Below are 22,242 nucleotides of genomic sequence, written 5' to 3' on the forward strand. Positions count from 1 at the left end.
TTATTATTTATATTTTGGACTTTTGTTCAGTTAATTTTAAATTTAGTACTTTTTCAAAATTTGTTATAATTTTTTATTATCAATATCGTTCATTTGTGCATTTATATATTATTTTAAACAAAATAACGAGAGAGGTCTTGAGATTCCGGACTAATATGACCTGAGACACGGAACGTTATATCGGTCGGGATTAGCCCCAGTCCGTTATATGATTCCGCACATGTTTTTCTAAACAGAACACATGGTCGGCAGAAAACATTATTAGCTCTTTACTTTTGTAACTAAAATATCTTTTATAGTTGAAATAGAATGCCAACGAACGTTAATTTTTACCATATTTCTCTTATATTGTACATTTTTGCAATGACACTTATTTTTTTAAGTAAATTTAGTGCCAATAGTAACGCTGGGTGGTTAGGGAAGTACATTATCACATTTTAAAGTTCGATAACATTTGACACGTACAGTCATAATTCCGGAAGTAGATGTAGCTTACAGTTTACAGTACGGAACGTGTATAATTTATTCGTTCAATTTTCTTTTGTGGATAGTTGTTTATAAGATAAGGATAATCAGTTTCAAAAATGTAATACGAACATATTTAATTTTGCGTATAAACTAAGATTATGATATCGTAATAAAATAAAAAATTAGGTCAAGGCAATTTATTAATTAGAATAATAATTTATTAGAGAAGAACATAATCTCTCTTTTGAGACTTGGACGGATTATAAAAAATTTAAGACTTCATTTACAATGTATAAGTACATTCGAGTATTAGTACTGTGAATATTTCACACAAATATTTCATGTTTTATGCAGATATTTAAAATATTTCAACACATATAACAGATATAAAAGTTTATAACAATGATTTTAATTATTTTTCTAAATATATGTGTATCTGATATTTTGCATGTAATTCATTATATCATCAAAGGCAAATCTTCTTGTTTATTTATATTCTAAAAGAACAATATTTATGTAAAATATAATTTTATGTTATACATAAAAGAATTAAAATATTAACTGTTAGTACCTTACATGAATGTTTGATCATGTTGTTCATGAATCATTGTTGCTCTTCTAGATTGAACTATACCACTTTGTCTATTATACAATTCTCGTACCAAGTTGTCCTTTTCTTGTTCAAGTAATGCTATCCGTTGGCTTTTTTTACTGACTTCCTAATTTTTAATCATCAAATGTGAATTAAATATATTATTAATTACATATATATTTATTTCATTTACCTCTGTTAGTCTATGATTCTGTTGCTTTAACCTAGATAATATATCTTGCTGAAGTTGGGTCGATGTAGGAGTGCTAAGAAACGCAAGATTCATGTGAAGAGGAAGTCCACCACGTTCCCAACTACTTATTAGTGCAGCTAAGTGTCTGTTGACTTCTAAGACGCGAGCACGTTGTAATTCTAAACGTTCTTGCTGTGCCTCTGTCCATTGTTCCTAAATAAAATCATACACGTTAACACAGAATATTTCAGATAATTTTATAAAGTTGGAAAGCATATTTGATACCACATGAGATCCCATACGCCCAAGATGTTTAATTTTTTCCTGAGTAGCAGATATTTGTTTCAAATACCATTCTCTAGCTTTATCAACTGCAGCTAGACCTTGAAGTAATACATCTTTCTCTTGTTCAATCTGTTTCATTCTTTTCATCTAAAAAAGAGAGCTATCAAATAGTTACTGCTGTTAAAAATTAAGAAACAGGCTTCCCAACTATGTATTAAAATATAATATAAACATATTATATACTATGCTGAATTTAGTATAAATTGTATTATGGTCTACATGTTAATAATCACCAAATTTCATGCATACCCAACACCAATCACCAATCGTTAGTTGGGAATCCTAGAGAAGAATATCTTTACCATATTGTAATCAATACCATTCTGCAACGTATGACGCCTAGGTTCTCTGCGTCTATTTAACGGTTTCTTAGGCTGTAAGCCAACTTGATTATTTTGCAACTCAACTGCTTTACCATCTCCCAATACTCTGGTTGGTCTTAATAATGTTCTAGTGTCAGATCTATAATTTACCGTTGGTAATTGTCTTTTTTCTATAGCTTTATCATCATTCATTAACAAACCCATCTGCCAATTTTGTAATACAGTTCGAATTTCAGATTTGTCAAAATTTCTTTCTGAATTAATAGTTCTAGCTTCTAATGCAGCACCCATCCGTGGAGGTTTAGGAGGTCCATATGCCTTATTTAGCTTCAATTCAGGACCGCCTCTACTATCCATTAATTCTAAGTGTGTATGATTAACATCTTTTCGACCTGCTAATAATTGTGGCATGCTTAAGGTACGTTGCTGTGATATAGCATTATTTGGCCTAATAGTTGCTGTATTTGGAGATGTCCATGTTGTTTTATTTTGATTATCAGGTATAAGTATTGGAGCAGATGGTGGTCTATTTGGTTGACCATCATGTTTTTTAGAGTCACCATCTGTTTGAATTTGTAGCAAACATATCTTGAGTCCTGTACAAAATCTTTCAAAAGACAATAATCCATTAGGTGGAGTGACTTTTTTAAGGCTGTCCAAAACACCTTTTGGTAGACCTTGCGTTCCATCATCTTGCCATCTGCCTTCAATATCAGAAAATTTTACAAACCCTGTATTTTGGTCATCCATTATATCAAAAAGTGTACGCATAGCGGTGACAAAGTGCTTTGGTAGTCCATCCGCGCTCGAAGTTTGTATTTGCGCCATATTTATATGCAAGCGTATTTAAAATATACTTATTAAGAAAACATACATTCATTTAAATATTCCAGACTCATATATTACCTTCCTGGTAGTGGAAGGTATAACATTGTTTCTTTTAAGGAATATTTGTCCGATTAGTCATTTCGTTAATTAAATATTGTTTCATTCATCTGATAAATGTCTTTTCGTTTATTTAACATTTATTAAAGTGTACTGCCAAATTATTAGTAGAATTATTTGTGCCAAATATGAATACACTTAAGGCGTTTTGAATACATTTTCCTTTTTTGTATTTTATTAACAGTTAACTTTTTGATAACCTCTTTAAACCTTCGATTGTATGCAACTAAATATGAACGCAACAGATGAAACAGGTGTGTCGAAGTACGAATCTATCTAGAACGTACTACAGTTATTTTACTCATAGAAACAGTTCTTAAAGTATGATATTTAATTTATATACGCATAATATATACATATATAACTTAAACAATATATGAAATTAATATATTACAAAAATAATCATGATATTTTGATGTTTGATAAATAAAAGAAATAAGATGCTAACTATAAATTTTTGAATTTTATTTATCGATTGTTGATACGTATTTGTCGTAGGGATCTCGATAAAGCAAAAAAAGATAATTGTTAATATCAAAAAACATGTTATAGACCGTATCAAAGAGAAAATCAGACGAGTTTTTTAAAACAATATGATTCACACGTAACAGGATATTTTATGATGAAAGTAAATATGTTAGTATATTAAAACTTTTGATTACTATACTTCACATAATTTTTTATTCATTTTCATTCTACTCAGTGCAACTTTAGTAATCTTCTAATTTAAATATCGTTTTCTACAAGCATAGACAACTGTGCATATTTCATATACATATTGCTAAACTCTATAATTATATACGTACAATCATAATTTCTAATTTTGATAGTTCTATTCGCAGACTACGTTTACAGAAATAACGTTCATGAGTTAACAACAATATTGTCAGAAGAATAGTTTTTATTCTGATTTTTTATTGGTTTCTCAGGCGACTCGACATTAGGACTTCTATCAACATCGCTGTCAGAAGACGAAGAATCTTGAGGTAATTCGATACCTTGCGTTAAAAGGCTGGTTATCCTCTCAACGTCCACCGTATCATCCTGTTCGTGTATCTTCTTTAGGGCATTTGAGACGATACAGAGGTCACCCCTAAGTTCACTGACTACCGCCGTGATTTTTTGAGCGTCCGTGAGAACTTCCACTGATTGAGTGTAGGGATTATAGCGTAATCCAAAAGGTCGTTGTATTTGGTTCGCAAATGTTCTAAAAGCAGAAATTGATATTCCTTTTACAATCTTCTTTTTTATTGTATTTTTATTTCAATATTTTAGAATTTTGGAATATTTTTATTATATTTTAATATTTTAGAATTTCGGAAGAATAAAGTATGTACAACATTACCGCATTTTTTCTTTTGCTTCTTCAAAGCTATCCGTGTAATAGTACGCATTTTGAAACGCGGTAATGATGCATTTTTGCTTGCAAGTCACTTCTGGATCGAATCGGAACGTCTTCTCGGGAACGGACACAGCATGTTTCAGTTCCGCGACAGAAGACAATAAACCAGCTCCGTAAACGCGAAGTATACCATCTTGCTTGCATAATCCAAATTCCACCGTAAAGAAATAGAGCTAAAAATAAAAATAAAACAAGGACGAGCTCAACATAGTTAATGACTTCTACAATTAAAGCTAACATAAAATACAATCTTGTTTTCTGAATTTTCTTCTTATTTATAAATATTAATTTCTTTAATATGACGTTCTTTACACTCGTGAAATGAGCTTTTATAAATTTTTGATGAAAGTAAGAAACTACCTGGAGCATAGAACACTTACAGTTGCCAATTTATTGATGTCCTCGTCCGAAGCTCCAAGCGAAGCAAGTCCAAGTTCCTGCGAGAATTGTGCGAAACTTGGATTCGCCAGAAGCGGCATGTGCCCTAACAATTCGTGACAGCAGTCCCTATAAATAATTCAATAGAGTTAAAAGAAAAAAGGAAAAATACAAAGAAGAAATAGTAAGAAAATATGTTTACAGCTTTATTTTTATTCTTTAATTTTATCTAGCTTTACTTTTATCTATATTATCTATTTGTTATGTGTACAACATATTTATGTTATTTAATATGATTTATACACTTTTAAATTACTCACGGTTCAGGCGTATAAAAAGGATCGGATGAATGTCGAATGTATTGTGTACAATGAAATACTCGAAAAGCAAGACCGGCCAAAAAATCTCTTGGTGTAAGGTAGCCTGCTACGGGTCGAAGTTGAAATCCAGTTGTACCTAATAGTATCATAGACAAATTGTATTTGTTTATTTTTCATTCATTTCTAATTAAAATAATTCTATTATCATTAATCGTATACTTACGCTTCAAGAAAACGTTTACATCTTGCAACTGTGGTATATTATCCTCTCTGTCGATCAAATATGAAGTTTATTTAAATTAATTATGTTTGATATCATTTGATTTAATCCTAAGAAGAATCTTTACCTATAGCCACAGTATTTCTCCAGTTTTGGCCAATTTTCCAGATATTCCTTACAAGCATGTTTCTGATAAAGCTGATGCAATTCGCGGAAAACGGTTCCCCTATAGAAAACGAATGTTATTCATTGATAAATTTTAAGAACATAAAATTGCAAAGAATTATTTATAAATATTATTAACGATGATGTTAAGTTTTAAATTAATTGGCGTTAAATCTTCTCATTCTTGAATATGTCTCGTAGGTTTCAACGAAACTAGATTACTTATCCACGCTTCTCGTATACACATCTGGAGAAAATCGTGTTAGGGAAGTCACTCGAAGATCGCGAGGATAAATTAAATAAGGACAATTAAGGAGTGCATTCAACGCGGGCCAATCTTGGCTGATTCATACGTCCCGTAGGCGACGGGTGAAGTTGAAACTTTCCTTGTTATACTGGTAGAACTAGGATATCGTTTCGTAATTGAAGGGAAATCTTGCGAAGTTATCAAAAGAATTTGTTCTTCTCCGTCATAGATTGCTTTCATGTTTGTCGAAGCACGTACGAAGATTTCTTGCAATGAGCGAAAGTTTTATCAGAAACTTCATACACACAACGAACATATTTATTTTTATCGGAACAATGTTAAAACATCTTTTTAACAAATAAAAAAAAAAGAGAAAATACGTAACGCATTGATGTAAATTTACGAACCAAGTTCTGATCTCCTCTGGCGTGTATTGAACGCGAGGGATTGGTTGACCACTAAAAGAAAATTAACGTTAGTAGTGTTTTATATCGTATTTGATAATTATATTTTTTTTCGTAAAAGATCATTGATTTTTTTTTAACGTACTATCTGTAATTGTTTGCGATATCCGCGAATTGCACACGACGTTTGCGATACACCGGGTCTTTAAAGCCCTGGAAATATTGAATTAAACGTATTATATAATGTTGCATATATCTTAGGTACTACGTATTTAACAAGAGAGAACAGTGTTTGAAAACAGAAACGTACTGGATGATCCGCGTCTAATTCGGATCCGTACATGAGCACATTTTGAGCTTGATCTAGATCCGATATTTTTCGTGGAAACCAGGGCATATCTACTTCGCTGAAATCTATAAAGTTTGAACATGATCAGCACTTGTTGGTTCAGGAAAGTTTTTTATTTTAAAAGTGATTTTGATTGTAAAAAATCATTCAACGAAATTGCTCTAAAAGAATTATCGTTCGATGAAATGATCGTTTAAATTTTAAATTTTTAGTAAAAATTAATAGTAGGTATTATAAACTTCTAATTGATAGTAAAAAAGTCAGAAGTTTAAGTACAAAATTTAAACAATGTAAAATGATATTTAACGAAGAAATAAAATCTATTAATGACTTACCAAAACTCGGAGCGGCGGAAAGTGATGGAGCATGAGGAATATTTCCTGTTTGCTCGTACTGTGCCAAATTAATGGCAGCGACTTCTCGGCTCAACATCCTCGTCAACTGTTCCATTCTTTTCGAATCACATTCAACATCGACGAGAATTTCGAATTCGGAGCCGCGACGCAATGATTTCCGTGACTCGATATGAATAACATTCACACCCAGGTCCTTTACGGAATATTGATTTAAAAATACATTGGTACATTTTCATGAAAGTTTCTACGCATTCTAATGTTTCTAATGTTAGAGGACACTTTAAAAAGATGTTACAGATATCTTTATTGTCTATAAGAATTCTGTAGTTGGTAAATAATCAAATATCGATTTTTAAAGAAAGGTAAGCGTTAATAAGGTAATGTTAACATATTTTTATGAAAAATGACAGATTAAAAAATGTATTATTATTTATATGTATGCAAGAATAAATTTTCAAAATTCTATTTCCTTTCTGACCCTAACGTGGGTGAGACAGACGTGCGTGAGAGTGGGTGGATATTAGGCCCTGTGTAATATCGTTAAACATCATACCTGAAAAACTTGCAGAGCTCGTGCCAAGCCACCGATTTGGTTTTTCAAGGAAAAAACGACAGAATTTTTATTATCGCTGTTTGATTTCCGCTCGACCATGGGGATCTGAACGAATGAGAGAACATATCCATGCGTTATGTTTAACTTTTACCACACACCCAACCGCCTTTTTTCCCTCGTTATTTGCTTCGATTTTCTACATTGTCTTAAGTCACGTAATAATCTTAAGAATGAAATACATATAGGTACGAGAAAAGGTCTCAAGAAAAGAAGGATTAGAAAGATTGCTCCAGCTTGGAACAATTAAGAAACTCGGAACATGAATTTGTCGAAGAAGAAAGAACAACGAGTTAAAAAAAGCATTTTGTATTTTGTAACAACAGTTCAAAAATCAACGCACATCGCTCGACTTATGTATGGGACTTCCTTCTTTAATGGCCCAGTGTTCGCCTCTTCTGTATAGCCACACCCCGAGAAGGCCCTTTCCGGAACCACTCATACTGATCCTCGATTCAAACTGAACAAACTTTCTAATTTTTCTACAAAATTTTCTATCTATACTGTAACATATAATATTTTCGCTCACCAATAAGAAAATCAATCGAACGATGCAAGTAAGTATTTCTATTTAAAAATCTATCTAAATGTTGAACTTGGATAACACTGAAACAGTTTCTCTCGACGGAATCGGCAATAGCTGTTAATCCAATGAATCGTCCCTCTAAGCACCGCGTGCGACAGTGTCCCGGTACCAGTGTCTTCTGCTCTTCTTAAGACCTCGGTCCCCTCCGTGTACGTGTCCTTCTCAATGACGATCTGTTCGCGATTGGTCGACGCACAGTAGTACGAAGTTCCCCCATTGGTCGGATAAGACTTTTCATGGGGTTGAAGAGGAGTGTTGGCTCACCCCATTTAACGGCGACTGTGCCGGTTCCACGATGTATTCTGTGTGACGTCACTGGAGTGCACGAAATGTGGGTGGCGCAAGAACTAGCAACGGTGAATGGGGAGAAGAGATTGCAAGGTCTTCGAAACAGGGATGTTATACTTTTCTTTCGGTACCCCTCTTCGCTATTCTCCAAAGATTTCTTCCCTCCCATCCGCACCATACGTTTATACTCAGAGTTTCTGGGCCAAGTGAAATTAGTCTACCATGGAAAAGACACGAATCCAACCATCGATTTACCGAGTTCACGCTTTTCCGCGTTCATTTAGCAACTCGTGATACTCCCTTCGACTTTGACTTTGTTTTGGTAACAATTACATCATCGAAGATTTTTCGGATTTCTTTCTCGATATTTATTTTTCTGTTTAAATATATAATGTTGTTAGTCATAAATTAATAACGGGGCACACGTTTCAATTGTTATTAAATATCAGCAAGTATATGTCTGTAATAGACGACGTGTCGTAGAAAATGTTACGCAATTTATCGTATTATTAACATTTCTGAATTACTAAATCCACGATTGTGAAAATATTGTGAAACGATATCGCGAGTGAGCGTGAACCACATACCTAAATGGAGAAGTGCTTTTAGAGAAGTGTAATCTTCTTCGGAGAATTTAATTTTTTTCGTTCTTTTCCGTTTCTTTTTTTCAACGAGACAATCATTCTCGCTTTTGTGTATCTTTTCCACAGAACAAAGAGGCTGTTTAATAAAAGCTCGAACAGCCGAGAACACTCCTCCGCCTCGTGGCAAAGCAGATGCAGCACATTACCAATGTCCATCACTTACGACTATCAGCTAGCACCCTTGTTGAATTATACCGAGCGTTCCTCTGGCATTAAGAGAATTGAGAGTATCGTTCGATCTGCGGAGAGAATCTTTCGTTTATCGGCCCCGCCTGCCAGTCACTAAATCGTCGCGGAAAATATCTTTTGGATTATTTTTTCAGGCAATATTGATAAATAGCGAGATTTAACTAGTAGATAAGAGACACTGTGTTATAATGTTTTGCTGAAACAATCGGTCGCATCGATTTTCGATACATTCTGTTGTTTAAAGTGTTAAGGTGTTGAGACTATGTTACTTTAGTAACACGAGAATAATTAAAAGTACCGATGGAATCTTGACAAAAAATCGAAAGCTTTTAGTAAGATAGTTTTGCTTTTTGCAGAAGATATTTTACTACATTGTACAAAATTTCTTTTCGATACTTCCGTGTTGTTTCATATATTTAAGTGAGCCTAAACTGAGAATGGTTGTTACATTTGTTAATTAATTTTTTTTTCTGTGATTGTTCTCTCACCTAACAGACCTATACCTTAGACACAATGAGAGAAGAGAGAAAGTGAGTGTTTCGTCCAAGATCTGCTAGTATGGACTCTTCAGTAAGGCTCTCACTTAACAGTTCTGCGATTGTTATTATGGTTATTTAAAAAATTTCTTTATAATAAGAGTAAATATAAAGATACATATGCATTTATACTTGTGATATTAAAAAAAAAGATGATATTCTGGCATTTGTGTAAATACTTATCTTTTTTGCATCTAATTGCATAATTATGAAATATTAACATATGTATAATTATAGTACTGTAACACAAAAAAAAAGATAAGTGCTGTAGTCATAATATCAGCTTAGATACTTATTCCTATTTTATGTTAAATTTTTTAATGTTTCGTATCTTTCTGTACTCGATAAAAATTTTATTTTTGGGCGGTCCATGTAGTATATGTCGTATGAACATAAGTAATTATTGTACTATTCATCCTTTACCCGTATCGCCAAATTCACTTCCCATTCACAGAGATTCTACAAAGCATGATATCTCTTATCATACTGTCGTCCTTTGAGCCCAAAGTTCAACATTTGTAATTTGCTTCTGTTGTTTTACTAATAACTTTAAGATTAAGATATCGTTGAAACACAAAGTACCAATTCGATCTTTATCTAAGAAACGAAATCCTTTATACAAATTTTTGTACAACATCAACGATATAATTATAACAACTTGTTTTCTAAGCACACGGATTAAATTGGTCGATACCCCTTCTTTTTTCTTGTTTAGTGCCAGGATCTATAAATATGCTTCCTTGGAAAGGCGTGCGAGCCATGTATGCATACATATATTTCGTCTTTATGGATCTATCAAACAACTTACGATAATAATATAGATTTTGTTCGAAACTAATGTCAATTTCATGAATATTACTTTAATAAAAAATCAATGCAAGCATCTTAATATTTTTATACTAAACTTTAAATATTGAACGCGTAGATCAATTCGATGGTTTCTTAAATATAACTAATATTTTATTTATGGTTAGTGTAATATAAATTTAATACTCCGTTGGAAGAAGCAAGATTGGCTTGGGTTGGCAAACTGGGTCATTTATATGTAAGCCTAATCTTTGTTATTGTTCTAGGCTTCTATAAAGTCTGGAAAGCTTATAAGAGGTCTATACTTATCAACGTATATATATTACGTTATATTACATTATAATTGCTCGTTAAGTCAAACATTTGAAACTTTACCCAATAGAAATAAGAATTCGTTTCGAAGAAATTCAAGAGTGAAATCTCGCTTGGGTTGTCAACGACCCAGTTTTCTTACGGAGGGCTAATCATCGAAACCGTCTCTTTAAACCTTCACCACTTTTTTCAAATACTACATTCTATCGCAAAAAATGTGTCGTAGTTTGGATTCGATGGATTCTTCTGTATCTTTCGCTACTTCTTCGATCATTTTAACGTGCCAGATTAAAATGAGACGAATTAAACAAGTTGAAAATTAGAATCTGTAGCCAAGTTTGAAAAATATAGTATATATTGCAAGACGTCTTAATGAAGATACAAACTTGTTGCTTTTGTAACCTTCCCGACACAAGATCTTATGCAACAAAATCACTACTTCTCATTTCTTCTTCTGTATGCTTACATACCATCTCTTTTCCATGTCATCAGCAACTTAATTCAAAGTACGAAGCTTTTGTAAGTTTTTAAGATTAAAATAGTTATTTCGAAAACGGATAATTCCAAAGTTATCGAATTAATATATCCTAGTATGGATATTAAATGTTTATAAAATGTTATAATCCTTGGATTATTGTGGTACGTATAATCGATATCCTGAAATAATATAGCTTTTAGTATGTACAAAAGTGATGAACACATTATTATGTAAAATACACAACTTTTTATCTACCTATTGTGAAAAAATCGCCCGTTATCATCATTTTATCATCAGTTTCCATATAAATTGAGTCTCTACTTTCTTCTTAATTCTTCTACTGAAGTCTTAATACAAATCGGCTTCTTCAAACCATTTAATCGATTAGTGAAAAATAGGCAACTAAGTAAGGACAAGACGATGAGTATTCGCTGTTTGCAGACAGGAAGATCCTCTTGGAGCGCATTCTCAGCACGAGTGATTCAAAGGAAGAAGTTGGCTGCACGAGAAGACGAATAAAAGTCAAGATACGGTAGAAAAAAGGAAACATTTTACAATCAAATAGATTGAAAACGATATTGTTACCTTATAGGCAGATTTACGAACAAATTTAATCTTAGGCGCGGATCGAATGCAAACTGTCGTGCTGTTTCCTTGCCAATTGTATTTTATATAACTAAATAACGAAATCTTCAAACGCTAAGGATTCTGATTCAGGAAATCGAGAAGAAACGCAAGGTCGCTCGCAAGGTGTTTCACTAAACTTCAAGCGCTCGCAACTTCCTTAACTCGATTAACCGGCATTAATTACTCTTCCTGGATCGTTCATCTCAACTTCCCCTTCTACTACAGTTCGTTTTCATTAAGTCTATACTTCACTACTATGCGTCCTAAAATATACTTCTGATATCCCCATACAAACATAATTCGAGAATATAGTATTCGAATGTAGGACACGTAGAACGTTTCCTTCTGGAATTTGCTACTCTATACATCTTTCCAACCAATATAAAAAATTAACGCTCTTGACTTGCCACCATTTTGGCAGTTCAAAGGTGATCTATTTATGGATGACGGTTTTCTTAATTCCTAAGTGGATTGAACTTCAAGATAAATGCCTTTGGTATGAATTCATTAAAAATCAACGCTGAGTTAATGCAATATTTCATTCGCAATTGTTTTTAGTATTTCGTCTAGTTTGCTATCTATTTTCTTATATTAAAAATTGCACGTTCGTCTTGCACATTTTTTCTTCCGATCGTCAAATTATGAGTTTTATGCATTTTCATATTATCAAAGTTACTATTTTGAAGACGTATATGTGTAATTAGAACATGAATACTCATAATTATAAATTCAATGTTAGCTTGTAGCGATATACTACATTTCATCGACTCAGAAAATCGCATAATTCAACGAATGATAGCAATAATCCTCGTCATAAAACAAAAGAAATCATTCTACACAAAAATAGCTTATCGTTACATGTCTGTAAAAATCAAATTTCTCATCATACTAAAAAATATAAAAATAAAAAAAGCCACGATTCTAAGATCCCCTGAAGAAACACGCTCCTTCTACGTACATACACAATTTATAGTGGACGTCGAACGCGTTAAAAGGTTTCTCATTAACGAAAGCAAACCGCTCGATCCATCCGTTCCATCGAAGGGAAATTTACCCTTCTGTTTCGAAGTAAAAAACTGATCGTTAGATCTCAGTACATGGTGTGTCGATATTTTTGGTTTTGCGCGTTTCAAGGTCGTCAGTTCGGATCGGGTCGGCTCGATTGAAATATTAAATCGAGGAGCTATGGTTCGCCAAGGCGTTTCGGCTTACATTCGGCCGGCTGGCTTCTCCCGTTCGATTTCCTGGCGGCGCGTTCACGGAAAATCATCGAGTGCACGCGGGGGTGTGCGCGACGCTTACCACGCAGGAATCAATAGGGCGTCGCGAGTAGCGTCGAAGCGGTGGTACTCGACCGACGTCGTCCCCAACGTCAGCGACATCTTGGCCCTAACGGTTTTCCGGGGGTCGCCGAGCAGCTCTCCATCAGGCCGTCACGGCCGCCTTCAGGACCGACCCCACGCCGTCTGTTTTTCGCTGGCTGTTGCAGAATGGCCGATACCGAATTTGAGGAATTTCGACACTATTTCGAGAGGCTTCCGCAGCATCTCAAGGCACCACTTTCCAATTACACGTGAGTACACGGCGTTCCATTCTCCTGTTTTGCCTTTCCGAATATATTCCTGTACAACGTGCGATGTCTCTGACGTTTGAAGGCGAATCGTTAGAAAGGATGGCGTGAAACGCACATCGGTGACACGTCGATGGGACATTCTATTTGTAGAGTGTATAATTTACTTGTTCTTCCTTTTTCCTTGTTTTATTAGAAAGGTAGATTTTTGAACATGTTGGCTTTTGTTACGATGACTGAATTAGGACGATCTTTGACGTAAAAGTACACCTCCTTAAATAGGGGTTGCGCTATCGACACTGTGACAAGGCTTCTGACAGTATAGTAGGTGATCATGTTTTTTAGGGTCGAGCTGTAAGGAGCTGTAAAAATAGTAGAGACGGGATGAAATTAATTGGCAACGTTCGGTGTAAATGAACGTCTATGATATAGCATGTCTATTGTAGCAATTGTGAAATTGGGAATTAATTGTATGTGATTACAATGGGAAGAAAAGCAACCCTCTTGATTTAACTTGTAGTAGTACGATTACTTTCTTGTAGAAATACTTGTGGCCTTTTTATTAATCTGGTCTGACATAGCTTCGTCATTGCAAAATTTTAACCATTACGGAAAAGCGTCATTGTGTTTTTGTAGCTCGTTTCTGTAACTGATGATTAATTCAATACATTTCGAGTCGAGTTGCGTTAGGATTTTATTGCTTAGGGAGTAGGTTTCGACCCGATGAATCGCACATTCGGGAGGAGATTAAAGGGGTAAGGTATAAGTGCATCAAAAAGATACACTGTGGAGGCGCGGTCGATGCTGTTCCCTGTCTGTGAAATAAATTCAGTGCGGAAGAATGCAGTATATATACGACACTTGCCAAATGTTATCGTTTTCCATAAGAAAAGCTACAAATTTAATATTTCATTAAACTGATATTATGATTAAATCAAATATTACTTTACCGTTTTTAACGTTATATGTCATCTTTGATTTACTATTATAAGATTTTTCCTTTTTACTTTTACAAGTGTATAAATAACATCCTTTTACTTTGTCTCTATTTTAATCATAACAAATAACGAATTAATGTAGAGATCTTAAACACAAAAATATAAAAATGAAGTATCTCCTTTATTGCTACTAATAAGTCAAATCTATAAATCAAATGGTATTTTCGCAAGTGATCAACCGAAATTTGAAAATGCAAAATGTGCGTAAAAATTTTATTTATTTACGGTCAACGATACTCGATGCAATGGCAAGATAGAATGAAATAAAATCAATTGGAGTCTATCGTATACGTGAAACGATTTCCACTTTAGCTGTCAGTCATGATTACTTGCCTTTTGTACAAAACAAGCACGCGCTATTAATGGACCAGTCACGACTCAGTTTTTATCGTTAATTATCTAATCTGTCGTCCCCATTTCTTTACAGCAACGAATTGATTATAAGTTTCGAGGTTCGTAAATAGAATCGGATTTAAAATGACTGACCATCTCTCCGTTTTCGATAATAATAAATAATTATATCTATAAAACAACCGTTATATTTTCCAGAAAAATAAAATATAATTTTTCATATAACTGTTGGGCGATATGAACATTGAAGTTTGTAGAAGATACGTATACATATACCGCAAACCACAAGATTAAAATAACACGTCGTTTACCTGTTGGACAATGGTATCCGAGTATTTCTTAGTCGCGAAACGTTTCCTGGCATTTCCGATCTGTAAACTTTGATTCACTTGCTTTTTAAATAGATAATACTTTAACAGAAGACGTATTAAAACACGACATATTATTTTTGTTACGAAGTTTCAATTGATTCTGATATTCGTTGAATATGACATAAAAGATCTTACTTATTCCCTAGAAACGAAAATATACCTTTCATATTATCCGTTGTATAACAAGAACGTCATTTTTATATTATAAAACATTTAATTATTTAGTAGAAAAATTAATCTAAAGAATATATCATTCATCTACATGATATAAGATTCACTAACAGTTGTATAGTCGATTCCCTGGTATATACAAACATAGACTTTCCAGATACAGCTCCTGTTATCATTACATTCTCATTCTGTTAATATCATCCTCCTGCTTTCTCAATTTCTTAGTTTCACGCTTAAAACTTCTTCGTGTCTCACTCTTTGCCTCTAAAATTAATCAAGAATTTAATATAATGATCATTACTGGTGTTTGGTAAGAACATTAGTAACATTTGATCTTTGCTCTTAAAAGTTTTATATTTTAAATGATCAATTTCAATAATTAATACTGCGAACTATTACTGAAAACAGGCTCGTTCACGATGTGATGATAGACGATTCACCGACCTCGTCGCAGGATAGCGACCCAGAGGTCGAGAGATCTTGCGATGGAGTCGCAGGCGATTCCGAGGACGAGGAAGTGGTGGTCATTCATCGGCACGAGAATCAGAGCGGACACACTTCCGGTGACGATAGCGAAGATCTCGATCACAACTGTTCCATCGTCGCTGATAGCGACTTTAGGTTGGTAACATCGTAAGTGCACACTACTTCTCTTTTGGCCTGCGAACATATAAATTCCATAGATCAATATTTCTGATTCAAGACTGTGGAATTGAAAAATTATCGAGAGATCGTGCAATTTTTGTTTAAGTCAGAATTTTCCTCTAAAAATTATAATGATATTGATATAAGCGTAAATCAAAGTGGCAATTTTAACTAACTCGTCTTGAATTTTGTTCGAGATAATCAGAGGACTCCTTGCTCATGAGAAATTAACTCAAAGAATAGATTGAATTTTAGTTATAATTTTCGAAATGAGTAGGCAAGCCTCTAATTATTTCCAACCATATGTCATGTTCAATAAATTACGTGTCGTTTGATATTAAACAATTTAGATGGCCTGTTTAAATTCAAATTTAAATTTAGTCGTGCATCTATGTTTCCTCTTTGAATGCAACTTCTTGTAATTTCTGCATGCAAGAAGTTTTTGTTCCTCTATTAATTTAAACATTTCCAATTAAATCTTTATAGATGTACAAGGTTACAATTATTTTTAAGCACTCGTTATTCTTTCCAAGAAAAAAAGCTATCGATATTTTTTTAATTTTAGAAATGCTACTATGGTAAAGGCAAATTTGCACGTCGATTTACTTATGACTAGGATAGTGACTCGTGCAGTGCGTTCCAGTGTTATCTGTGTATCCTCTTGCATCTCCTGAAGAAATGATCTCCCCCTGTCGTTAAAGCATTGAGAACAGATTACATAACATCAGGCATTATACGCGATAGGATCTGAAATTGCGTGCGATATAGACCGACAAATGAAATGAAATTTATTACAATAAAAAGGAAAAACGAATGACCATTCCGCTGATTGATTAAACAGAAAAGATATAAGCATGCAAGGATACGAGTGTCGTGGTGCTTTTGTGTAAAGAAACAAATTTTGTTATCCGTTCTCAATCGTGATGGGAATTTATTAGTGGCACTCACTATTGTGGAAACCCAATTAGAGAGAAAAAGAAAGTAAAATCTACACACTTTAAATGGCATGGTGAAAGGTAGCTTAGCTCACTACACGACTACCCTTGGGTGACATTAGCTTGTTCGGTGGACTGAGCAGCAGGGGTCGATCGGCAGGCGTCGGTGGACCGGGCCCTGGTGGAGGTAGCGCTGCCGGAACCGGTAACGGTGGTAGAGATAGCGTAGTCAGCGACGTCGGGGATTCCTGTTCGAGTCTGAGTTCCTGGCCGACACCTGAACATGTACCCTCGAATCGTCCTGGAAGTGGTAGCACCGAGCGCAGACGTCGGAGATTACCGGAAATTCCTAAAACGAAGAAATGTAAGAAACTTAAAACTGTAAATATCGATATACATATATACATATACATATGTTTAACCCTTTAGACATAATATCACCCAGTAACTATTAAATCCTTCTTAAATTACGTATTATAGAACTGTAGTAGTCATAATAGTTTATCAGAGACAATTCAGCTTTGTTCATGGTTTTTTCTTCCATTCCTTTGTAAATCAAAAAGATAGGTTATAATAGATATACAATAAAATTGCTACGATATTTTATACTATAAAAGGTCAGTGAGGAAAAGATTGTTACGCTATGATACCTTGGCAACGTGACCCTCAATGTGTAACACGATCCATCGCGAATCAGCCTTATCTTTTGCGTTTCTCATCATCTGTTTTGATTCACTGATCTTGACGATACCATGCATTCAACCGCAGAATCGACGACCGCAACCAAAGAAAATCCATAATGACATCTAACTTACGTCACGTCACTTGTTGAAGATACATATAACTGAGACTTATTGACCTGTGATCACATTTGTACTAATATGCGTCGAACGCATTATGAGTAGTCTATCATTGTTTATACATGAAAATTAAACATGTTAAATTTACATGATTTGAAGTACCTACTCATTCGGGAAGAAGGTAGCCATTTATTAATTATTCAAATTGCTTGAATAAATTTATTTGTTTTGTAAAATATTTGCTTTTTTTTTAGCTCTGTCTATCGGTCAGACGTCTACGCAGTCGTCATCGTCTTTGGCAGATGAATTGAATGCAGCAACTGGTTCGAGTTCTAGCCGGCCGCATTTAGTCTTACGAAAATGTCACTCGAGGCTTCGTCATGAGGATAGTTCACCTGACAGCGAGCGAATGGCTACTGACAGTGGTCATTCCACTGCCCATTCGCCGGAAAATGGACCGAAAAGTGTGTCGCCGATTCCCTGTAACACGTTACAGAACACTGACTCTGTTTCGCCGAGTAGTACACCAGGTGATTTTTTCCTCGATATCATTCTCGTAAATTATATATAAATATTTTACTTAGTTTTACTTGGTCGTGTGTTTCGTGCTAAGAGTTTCTATTTGTTTCTCATACGATGAAATGTCATTGTTCATTGCAACTTTCAATACAATTTTACATTATAATTTCCATTATATTTGTTTCCGTGTTGCTTCGAAGGAAGCGGTGGTGTGCCTTTTACTCAATTAGAGCTGTTGGAGGCGACGCATCGAGGATTGCACAAATTCGTACCAAGACATCATGATGAGATCGACCTCGAAATCGGTGATCCTATTTACGTTCAGAAAGAGGCTGACGATCTATGGTGTGAAGGTTCGAATATTCTTTGACTCTTAGGTTTGACCAACCCGTTCTTTATCTTGAGCAATCACACAAAATTTTAATTATTCCTAGATAAGATCAAGGAAACTCTTCTTATGACATAATGTTGAACAATCTGAAATTCAAGTTAAAGAACATTAATGACAATGAACTTGTTAGTAATGATTGATATATGTTTATATGTTTGTGTTCGTATTGAAGGTGTGAATCTGAGAACAGGTCGCCAAGGTATCTTCCCCTCGGCTTACGCGGTCGACATGGATTACAGTGACTTTGATCCCTCGGCGCCGAAGGTGAAGAGGGAAAGATACCTTCTTGGTTATTTGGGATCTGTGGAGACATTGGCGCATAAAGGCACTGGTGTCGTTTGTCAAGCAGTTCGAAGAATTGTCGGAAACTCGCAAGAATCTCCCGTTTCACAAAGCTGTATCTTGGAAGTGTCCGATCAGGGTCTTCGAATGGTCGATAGAAGTAAACCACGGGTATATTCAAGATTTAAAAGTTCTTCTTAAATTTCCTTCACCATCGTATCTATTCTTTCCTTTTCTTTTAAACAAATGGTACGCTATGTTTTTGCAGAAGAATCAAGGACCCTGTCACGATTATTTCTACTCGCTTAAGAATGTTTCATTTTGCGCGTTTCATCCTCGTGATCATCGCTACCTCGGCTTCATCACGAAGCATCCTACCTTGCAAAGGTTCGCTTGCCACGTTTTCATCGGTCAAGAATCTACGAGGCCCGTTGCCGAAGCCGTCGGGTATGCATTTCCCTGTACTTTCTTATTGTCAATTTGTTTTTATTATAATTCATAATTTCATTTAACCCCTTTACTCACAACATAAAATCGTACTCATGAGAATTCCTTTCTTGATTCAATAAAGATAGATTACGTTCAGAACTCTATCTTCAGTTTCAATTCCTTAGACCGAGAATGTTAAATAAAAGTTGTATTATAGCAATAAATAGTTACTGTTTAGTCATGAACCAACTAAATCATTCTTGTAATTAAAGGACAAGGGGTTAATTTCACGACTGAATTAAAACAAATTTTTCTTTATCGGCCGTAACGTTATATAATTTAAATTGTTCTCTTCATTGAACATTATAAGCCACCGTATAAACCAACGTTCGTTTCAAACCACCTACGATTGTTAAAAAGGTTACTGATATGTAAGTATATTATGTTTTCTTTCGTAGGCGTGCTTTCCATCGGTTCTACACGAAGTTCATCGAGACTGCTTTCCCGATAGAGGATATCTATATCGAATAGATTGTACTGCTGGCCTGTCGTATAGCGGCTACGGAGGAAAAGATAAATCTCACATTCCTTTGTCCCTTGTACATACTGCCCTTAGTTGTAGATATTATAAAAGAAAAATGATAGACGCGAATCAAACACCCAATTTATGTACATATACATATATGCATATACATGTACACATAAGTACTTACCTGTATGTAGACCTATATGTATGTACATATATCTGTATGTATCGAGCAATTTCGGGAAGCGTCACGTCGGGACCGATTATTCAATGCCATCTATTGTTTCCACATATTCAATTTATTATTTATATTTCTTGTTTTTTATTAATTATTAAATTTAATCTATTATTTATATATTTTTTAATTTATCATTTCTACAGATCTCGACCGTTTTCCATTATCTCATCCATCCATCCTGCGTTCACCACTTTCCATTTATGCACGAATCAATCCATAGTTCCTGTGAGGCAATTTCATTAGTCGCGAAATCATTTTTCCTCGCTTTCATTACGTTTTGTTACTACGATGGGATGCGGCGACTTAAACTCCGGGTGAAAAATCTTTAATATTTGAATAACGTACACTAATTACTTACCAGATAAGAATTAATCGTTAACCTTTCGATCCTTCGACCAAGATATCCGTATAGCGACACATAGAACGAGACAAAACCGACAATAGTGTGGATCGTTCCAACATTTTATTTCAGAATAAAAAAAATGGTAGCGAACAAAATTTCAGTTTGAATTTCTTTTGTCGTGCGCGTGTAGAACGACCGATTCATTGCTTTCAACCGTATAAACGTTTCGAATTTGCTCCGAATTACGTTTAAATCGTGGCAACGAAAGAATATCGTTTTCTTCAAAAGAGAAAAAGGAAAGGAAACGATCTCCAAACGCGCCAAGAGATATTATTATCGTATCGTATTTAGAGACACGTCTATTTTTCTATCTTTCTTTCTGAAAGAATCGTTAATTATAGATTGCGTTGTAAACGATAAGGCTTTAACGTTTTACGATCTTATTCGATTCCGCGACCTCCGGATGATTCGAATCGCAAAACGACGATTGAAACGCACATTGGCCTCCCTGAATCTTGATTATTATTATCGATTGTACTGCGTTACAGCGTTTCGCGAACTTTCATGCAGTACGAATCAAATCGCACGCACCGAACGATAAAAGGTCGATCTATAAATATAAACAATGAATAAGAATGAAAGGTATATATAAAACAGTCGCGATTATTAATTTGTACCATACTTATTATAATGTTCGATCGTGAGTCTCATGATAAGTCTCGTAATACGAAAATTCTTTGACATCCTTCGTTGTATCGCTTTTGTCAACGAAAATACTCTTAGATTGGTGCATATGAAATGTCGTTGATGGGATGCCCATTAAATTTTGTCTTATTGTCAATTATCAACTACAAATAAGAAGAGGAAATTTATTATAAATCAAGTATATGTAACGTTAAGACGATTTACATATTTAAAACATCACAACCTTATTATTGGCCGTCACGAATAATTATAATATTCGTATAATTTTCTTATATACCATGAAAGCTACTGTATACATATATGTATTTACCATTTGGAGAAGGACGTGATATTCCCTATTTCATCTTAAAAGAAATTGTAACAGCTTCACCTCAAGACCTTTTGAATTTTAGAACTGATAATTCTCATAAACCTAAAATAATAAATAATAGATAATGAATCATGTGGAAATTACTTGAATTAAATATGTGGTATTTTGAAGAAATTACATATTGTTAAAGTTTTATTTGAAAAAAGCGACATTTTATATGTAGCAACCAATACAATTACTAATATTGCTCTTCGAGTTTCTTTTTTTTTCTGTATATGTTAAAAATGAATCAGTCTCGTTATAGGTGTCATTTAGTTTAGATGATTACGTGCTTGGGATTTGATCCACGCTGTACACGTATTGAACAACTCAGTTACACACAGTATGTTGAATAAAAATTGAGAGACAAACTGCAGTGCTTACTCATTACTAAGAGACTCTTGTCTGCACCATCGTCTATCAAATATACGTGCCTTTGATTGAGATCGCCTCGAGTATCGTGCCTTTACGATTATTTTCTCATACAGGTACAAATTAATATCATCCGCGTGTGTATAACTCATTATTACTTACTCTTGAATTTTTTCATGAACTGCATCGTCGAGTTAGAATAAAAAGGTGCGTGATGCAAAAAACCATACTTTGACTACATTTATGTCCGTTACCTTTAAAACTTGATTAAAAAGAAACGTAGATTTACTTATGACAAAAGGAAGAAAAGGAAATATCGTTGATCATTTATGGAAAGTGAAACCTATATTTATCGTTCTATCTTTCGATTTGAGGTTTTTCGATGTTTTCGTCGTCGAGATATTCGATTGGGAATTCGATTAGAACCTTCACTCGATAAAAAATCATAAATTAAGGTTGCAAC

At 34.3% G+C, this 22,242-nt stretch overlaps 3 protein-coding genes and 3 long non-coding RNA genes across 11 annotated transcripts; 2 read left to right on the top strand and 4 right to left on the bottom strand.

Annotated features, from left to right (window-relative positions):
* The first annotated feature begins 121 nt into the window (after positions 1–121).
* Positions 122–1,496, top strand: LOC117204407. Its single transcript, XR_004487083.1, has 2 exons — positions 122–277; positions 1,289–1,496. It is a non-coding gene; the product is annotated as an uncharacterized LOC117204407 (long non-coding RNA).
* On the bottom strand, positions 323–3,157 carry LOC117204402 (suppressor APC domain-containing protein 2). Of its 2 annotated transcripts, none has more exons than XM_033441759.1 (5): positions 1,901–3,157; positions 1,539–1,685; positions 1,254–1,466; positions 1,045–1,187; positions 323–965 (listed from the first exon to the last, which is right to left on the bottom strand). In XM_033441759.1, the coding sequence occupies exons 1-5, from the start codon at positions 2,747–2,749 to the stop codon at positions 959–961; spliced, it is 1,359 nt and encodes a 452-aa protein (XP_033297650.1). In that variant the 5' UTR covers positions 2,750–3,157; the 3' UTR covers positions 323–958. The 2 variants fall into 2 exon arrangements, with proteins under 2 accessions (XP_033297650.1, XP_033297651.1); XM_033441760.1 differs by having other exon boundaries at positions 1,040–1,187.
* Positions 3,158–3,528: 371 nt separating this feature from the next.
* LOC117204398 (tryptophan 5-hydroxylase 1) lies at positions 3,529–8,567 on the bottom strand. Its single transcript, XM_033441752.1, has 13 exons — positions 7,847–8,567; positions 7,661–7,777; positions 7,261–7,365; positions 6,687–6,900; positions 6,313–6,416; positions 6,148–6,215; positions 6,006–6,056; positions 5,314–5,412; positions 5,190–5,236; positions 4,967–5,102; positions 4,649–4,775; positions 4,212–4,441; positions 3,529–4,073 (listed from the first exon to the last, which is right to left on the bottom strand). The coding sequence occupies exons 2-13, from the start codon at positions 7,757–7,759 to the stop codon at positions 3,731–3,733; spliced, it is 1,623 nt and encodes a 540-aa protein (XP_033297643.1). The 5' UTR covers positions 7,760–7,777; positions 7,847–8,567; the 3' UTR covers positions 3,529–3,730.
* A 2,090-nt stretch (positions 8,568–10,657) lies between these two features.
* LOC117204408 lies at positions 10,658–13,224 on the bottom strand. Its single transcript, XR_004487084.1, has 3 exons — positions 13,087–13,224; positions 11,413–11,656; positions 10,658–11,336 (listed from the first exon to the last, which is right to left on the bottom strand). It is a non-coding gene; the product is annotated as an uncharacterized LOC117204408 (long non-coding RNA).
* Positions 13,132–22,006, top strand: LOC117204401 (JNK-interacting protein 1). Of its 5 annotated transcripts, none has more exons than XM_033441753.1 (8): positions 13,132–13,357; positions 15,654–15,878; positions 16,948–17,189; positions 17,880–18,155; positions 18,345–18,497; positions 18,708–18,988; positions 19,086–19,264; positions 19,705–22,006. In XM_033441753.1, the coding sequence occupies exons 1-8, from the start codon at positions 13,275–13,277 to the stop codon at positions 19,775–19,777; spliced, it is 1,512 nt and encodes a 503-aa protein (XP_033297644.1). In that variant the 5' UTR covers positions 13,132–13,274; the 3' UTR covers positions 19,778–22,006. The 5 variants fall into 5 exon arrangements, with proteins under 5 accessions (XP_033297644.1, XP_033297647.1, XP_033297645.1 ...); XM_033441756.1 differs by having other exon boundaries at positions 16,969–17,189; XM_033441754.1 differs by having other exon boundaries at positions 15,654–15,866.
* Positions 15,654–17,009, bottom strand: LOC117204409. Its single transcript, XR_004487085.1, has 2 exons — positions 16,887–17,009; positions 15,654–15,905 (listed from the first exon to the last, which is right to left on the bottom strand). It is a non-coding gene; the product is annotated as an uncharacterized LOC117204409 (long non-coding RNA).
* Positions 22,007–22,242: the final 236 nt, after the last annotated feature.

This window comes from Bombus bifarius, unplaced genomic scaffold (assembly GCF_011952205.1).
Source record: "Bombus bifarius isolate JDL3187 unplaced genomic scaffold, Bbif_JDL3187 scf7180000007978, whole genome shotgun sequence".
In the NCBI taxonomy this organism is placed as follows: domain Eukaryota; kingdom Metazoa; phylum Arthropoda; class Insecta; order Hymenoptera; family Apidae; genus Bombus; species Bombus bifarius.

Excerpts from the sequence above, each read along its gene's own strand:
- LOC117204401 (XM_033441753.1), top strand. The coding sequence starts at position 13,275 with ATGGCCGATACCGAATTTGAGGAATTTCGACACTATTTCGAGAGGCTT. Across the intron at positions 13,358-15,653 it reads GCACCACTTTCCAATTACAC|GCTCGTTCACGATGTGATGA; the intron begins GTGAGTACACGG and ends TACTGAAAACAG. Across the intron at positions 15,879-16,947 it reads GACTTTAGGTTGGTAACATC|CTTGTTCGGTGGACTGAGCA; the intron begins GTAAGTGCACAC and ends GGGTGACATTAG.
- LOC117204398 (XM_033441752.1), bottom strand. The coding sequence starts at position 7,759 with ATGAGTGGTTCCGGAAAGGGCCTTCTCGGGGTGTGGCTATACAGAAGA. Across the intron at positions 7,366-7,660 it reads CCATACATAAGTCGAGCGAT|ATCCCCATGGTCGAGCGGAA; the intron begins GTGCGTTGATTT and ends TCATTCGTTCAG. Across the intron at positions 6,216-6,312 it reads AATTAGACGCGGATCATCCA|GGCTTTAAAGACCCGGTGTA; the intron begins GTACGTTTCTGT and ends CAATATTTCCAG.
- LOC117204402 (XM_033441759.1), bottom strand. The coding sequence starts at position 2,749 with ATGGCGCAAATACAAACTTCGAGCGCGGATGGACTACCAAAGCACTTT. Across the intron at positions 1,686-1,900 it reads ATGGTATTGATTACAATATG|ATGAAAAGAATGAAACAGAT; the intron begins GTAAAGATATTC and ends TCTCTTTTTTAG. Across the intron at positions 1,467-1,538 it reads GGCGTATGGGATCTCATGTG|GAACAATGGACAGAGGCACA; the intron begins GTATCAAATATG and ends GATTTTATTTAG.